Below are 5,343 nucleotides of genomic sequence, written 5' to 3'. Positions count from 1 at the left end.
CGCCTACTCGGAAGGCTGAGGCGGAAGGATCGCCGGAGCCCTGCAGGTCGAGGCTGCGGTGGCTGGGAGCAGCCACTGCACTCCAGTCTGGGCGACAGAGTGAGACTCCAACTTAAAAAAAAAAAAAGGAAGGACACGTTGACTGAATGAAAAACAAAAGCAATAGGAGTTTGTTTTAATGAGTTTATGTTATTAAGGAGTATTGACCTGATCAATACCTAGTCCTTTTCACATATATAATAATAGTATTTCATACCCAAAAAAAGGTATGCGCTAAGGTGTTTCAGCTGTGAACTGTATTGTTTGAGAGTTGGTTTTTGGTTTTTTTGTTTTTTGAGTTGGAGGCTCACTCTGTCACCCAGACTGGAATGCAATGGCCGCTCCCAGCCACCGCAGCCTCGATCCTCTGGGCTCTGGCGATCCTTCCGCCTCAGCCTTCCAGTAGCTGGAACTACAGGCGCGCACTACCACGCCTGGCTCATTTTTCTGATTTGTTGTAGAGATGAGGTCTTGCCAAGTTGCCCAGGCGGGTCTCGAACCTGTGGGCTCAGGCAATTCACTTACCTTGGCCCCCCAAAGCACGGTATTACAGGCTGAGCCATCGAGCCAGCCTGCAAAGTATTAATGGACTAAATACCTTTTTTTATTTTTTTTGAGTCAGACTCTCACTTTGTCACCCAAGCCGAAGTGCAGTGGCACTCTCCTGGCCACTGCAGCCTCAGCCTGCCGGGCTCCGGCGATCCTTCTGCCTCAGCCTTCCAAGTAGCTGGAACTACAGTCACGCGCCACCATGCCTGGCTAATTTTTTTTATTTTCTATTTTAGAGATGAGGTCTCGCCAAGTTGCCCCAGCTGGACTTAAACCTGTGGGCTCAGCAGTCCTCTCACCTCTGCCTCCCAAAGTTCTGGGATTTCAGGCATGAGCCACTGCGCCCAGCTTGACGAAATATTTTAAGTGCTGCTGTATAAATTAGACCTCTTGCATTATGTGTGACCATGAGAGTCCCAGTGAAATGGGATCTTATTCCTTAAATCATAGCTCTGGTTTCTGTGTTTCTTGACATTATTGCAGACAGTGTCCCAGCAGGGCCTGGCAACCAAACAGTCGAGGCTTCCAACACCACTGTGAAACCATCGGCGACTTCAACTACCGAAGTCTCTGGCAATACCACAGCCTCCACCACGAAGTCCACAGCAACGTCTAAAATGACAACGCCTGCACTGGTCCCAACAAATATGACTTCTACAGCCAAACCGAGTATTCCACAAAACACAACTCAGGTGTCAACATCCACGATAGCCACAGCCCACAATAGTTCGGTGACATCTGTTTCCTCGTCAGTAACAAGTATGTATTAAGACTGACCCCTTCTTCCTGTGCTGCCTGTGGTTGTTAAATGCCACATTTAGATCATCATTCTGTTTTGCAGAAATAACATAGAAACGCTCTATGCCTGGGTTTCCCTTCATTCCCAGTTCAGTGCGCTTACACAGAAAATCAAAGTTTTAGTGGTGGTGTTAAGTAAAAGAACTAAAGCCTCTTTTTTGTTTTCTTCTAGTCACAGCAACCATTCATTCTAAAAGTAAAGGATCAAAATTTGACACTGGGAGCTTCGTTGGTGGCATCGTATTAACCCTGGGTGTTTTATCAGTTCTTTACGTTGGATGCAAAATGTATTACTCAAGAAGAGGCATTCGGTATAGAACCATGTAAGTTTTGATTGTCCAGAACACTACAAAAGTTATCTCTGTATATCTTTAATTATAATTCCTGTATTTATGAGTTACATATTCACGTTATCCCTCTTGACACAAAGCAGATTTTTTACATACAGGCTTGTGATTATAAATATTTGCACATGAAAATGGATGTATGTTCTTAGGGAAATGTTTTTATTTTACTAGCGCCAAACGTATTTTACCAGAGACCAAAGCTTACCCAACCCTTTACGCTTGCTTCTACCACGAATTATACCACATCTCAGCAGGCTGTTAGCCTAGTTTGTCTTGGGTCTGCTGTGGTACTAATTTGCACCCTTGGCAAAAACATTTTTTTTTATTTTCCTTGTCAAAGACAAATAAGCTTTAAAAATTTGTCTGACAGCCTCATTTTCCCTGCTTATTTGAATGAGAGACTAGTATAAATTATATACGTTATCATGTTATCGGTTGCAAAATTGTCTTTTTAGATGAGCATTCTCAGTGTGTAGCTCTTTCATGTTGCTCCAGTTGTCCTTTTACTTTTTAGAGCGGGGTCTTGCTGCATTGCCCAGGCTGCAGTGCAGTGGTGGCGATCATAGCTCACCTTGAACTCCTGGGCTCACGCTGTCCTCTCGCCTCAGTCTCCTGAGGACTACAGGCACACGCCACCACGCCCAGCTTGTTTTGAATATGATACGTTGTCGTAGTTCAGGCTGACAGAACGAATTACTATAGAACTGGGCGCCTGACACATCAAACATTTAATCCCCACACTTCTGGAGGCTGGAAGTCTGCAGTCAGGTGCCCACACGGTCAAGTTCCGGCAAGGGCCTTGTTCCAGGTCAGAGACCCCCGTCGTATCAGCATATATTCCCACACAGCCGAAAGAAGGCTCGCCTGCTCCCTGTCCTCCTACCGGTACTAATCCCATGCAGGAGGGCTGCACCCTCATGACCTAGTTGCCTCCACAAGGTCCCACCTCAAAACACTGTCAAATCGGGCTTAGGGTTTCAGCCTGCGAATTTGGGGGGGGCAAAAGCATGCAGTCCCTGGCATATGTGCAAGAGCTGATTCATTCACTTGACTGACACGTATAAATATCATAAAATAGATTTCCATTTTCTCAGGTTTGCTCTGTGGTTTAACACACGGAGTCTCCACTTCAAAAACATTTGGAACATGCTAGAATGGATAAAACAGTTTACTACAAGATTTCTCTAAGCCTTTATTTGCTGATGTGCATGATGATTTTTCCAGGAGGGAATATAGCATAAGAGTTACTCAGATTTTTCACCGAAATATGTGTTGATTGAATAATCCCTCCCCCACCTTTTTCAAGGGAAACAGTATTATCTGTCTCTTGTGTAGAATACATTTTGGGAAATGTTGGAATAGGCCACTGGAGAGAATTTTCCAGTCTTGACACTAGATGTGATTCAATACATATATAAAGGCAAATCAAACTTCTTGGCAGATTTACAACAAATACTAAGAACATGAAAAACTCCCAAATTTTTAAATTTATTGGCATAAACTTCTAAGTAAATGTCACATTATAAATGAAAATGGGAACATTACTAATACATAAAAATAATAATTTTTAAAAATCAGATTTTTAAAAATTATGTCTGAATAGTTATTAATACCTTGTATATACTCATCATATTAACTTCCTTTTTTTTGAGTCAGAATCTCACTCTGTCGCCCAGGCTGGGGTATAGTGGCATGCTCATGGCCACCGCAGCCTGGGCTTCCTGGGCGCAGGCGATCCTTTCACCTCAGCCTTTCAAGTAGCTGGAACTACAGGCGTGCGCCACCATGCCCAGACATTTTTTTTTTTCGAGTCAGAGTCTCACTCCATCGCCCAGGCTGGAGTGCAGTGGCACATTCATGGCCACCCCAGTGTCAACCTGCCGGGCTCCAGCGATCCTTCCACCTTAACCTTGCAAGGAGCCGGAACTACAGGCGTGCGCTACCATGCCCGGCTCATTTTTGATTTGTTGTAGAGATGAGGTCTCGCCAAGTTGCCTGGGCTGGTCTCGAACCCACGGACTCCCAAAGCGCTGGTATTACAGGCTGAACTACCGAGCCTGGCCTCCATTTTTATTGTAAAGACGAGGTCTTGCCAAGTTGCCCAGGCTGGTCTCGAACCCCTGGACTCAGGCAATCCTCTCGCCTCTGCCTCCCAAAGTGTTGGGATTACAGGCGTGAACCACCATACCCGGCCACTATATTTCAATGAAAAGTGACCTTGCATATATTCAAGCACACTCTAAAAGAATATCAAGGTGGTGGGTATTTTATCAAATTAAAGTCATATCCAGAAACATTCTTTTTTAAGGTCAACACATAAAAGAGTACACACTAAATAGAGTTAGTGTAAAATGTTTTAAAATTTGAAATTTTCTGTTAAATCACAATATGGTTCTAGAAATATGTATCATGTTTTCTTGGTAAATTTCACCGACAAAACAGTAGGGAAGATTTTATTACAGTAAACTAAATGCCATTCTTTTTTTTTTTGAGTTGGAGTCTTACTCTGTCACCCAGACTGGAGGAGTGCAATGGCACGCTCCCGGCCACCGCAACCTTGAGCTGCTGGGCTCCGGCGATCCTTCCGCCTCAGCCTTCCAAGTAGCTGGAACTACAGGCGCGCGCTACCATGCCCAGCTAATTTTTTGATTTATTGTAGAGATGAGTTCTTGCCAAGTTGCCCAGGCAGGTCTCAAATCCGCGGGCTCAGGCAATCCACTCACCTCGGCCTCCCAAAGTGTGGGATTACAGGCTGAGCCACCAAGCCTGGCCCATTCATTTTTTATGATGCCAGTATTTATTGCTATGGTTGAGGCTATTAAATAGTGATGCAAATAAAATGTACTGTTTTTCATTTTAGTGAGGTACATTCAAGGTAGCATGGCCGTAGACTGTGTTTTGCATTTTAAACATAATTAAACTGTAACTACTAAGTATGTAATTTTAATGTTGTAAGCTAATTGGTTTTCTCACATGTAACGACCGGGTGGCACTATATGCCTTACAGAATAAGCACAAGTTCAGAATCCCCATAGGGCACCGTGCTGGCAGGAGCACAGACGTTGGAGGTTTAACTCTAATGAGAGGTCTTATACTCACATAGGAGGCAGTGGTTAATGAAAATAACATATTTAGACAGGTCTGAATTCACACTTTTTTTCTTCATATTTTAGCATCTCTGCAATGAGGATGCATCTTATAGTCTATAGCATGAGAAAGCACTGTTCCATAGTTTAACTGACTATTTTTTTTATTGCTACATTAAAAAAAGGTATATTGTAAAGCCAGTAGTTATTTTGAAGCTATAAAAAATTGCCTTCTGGCCAGGCTTGGTGGCTCAGCTTGTCATCGCAGCACTTTGGGAGGCCGAGGCAAGTGGATTGCCTGAGCCCACGGGTTTGAGACCAGCCCGGGCAACTTGATGAGACTTCATCTCTACAATAAAAAATGAGCCAAGCATGGTAGCGCATGCCTGTAGTTCCGGCTACTTGGAAGGCTGAGGCAGAAGGATCGCCAGAGCCCAGCAGGTCAATGCTAGGGTGGCTGTGAGCATGCTACTGTGCTCCAGCCTGGGTGACAGAGTGAGACTCCAACTCAAAAAAAAAAAACC

General features: G+C 44.1%; 1 protein-coding gene across 1 annotated transcript in view; it reads left to right on the top strand.

Moving 5' to 3' along the window:
- Window positions 1–5,343, top strand: part of TMEM123 (transmembrane protein 123) — a 16,664-nt gene that overhangs the window by 7,673 nt on the left and 3,648 nt on the right. The window contains exons 3-4 of the mRNA XM_021709014.1: window positions 1,072–1,347; window positions 1,559–1,709. Coding sequence (XP_021564689.1) covers window positions 1,072–1,347; window positions 1,559–1,709 — 427 coding nt within the window. The remainder of the gene's footprint in view (window positions 1–1,071; window positions 1,348–1,558; window positions 1,710–5,343) is intronic.

The sequence above is a fragment of the Carlito syrichta genome, unplaced genomic scaffold (genome assembly GCF_000164805.1).
Source record: "Carlito syrichta isolate Samal-C Ts95f unplaced genomic scaffold, Tarsius_syrichta-2.0.1 Scaffold153965, whole genome shotgun sequence".
In the NCBI taxonomy this organism is placed as follows: domain Eukaryota; kingdom Metazoa; phylum Chordata; class Mammalia; order Primates; family Tarsiidae; genus Carlito; species Carlito syrichta.
This window is presented reverse-complemented; position numbering and strand designations above follow the sequence as displayed.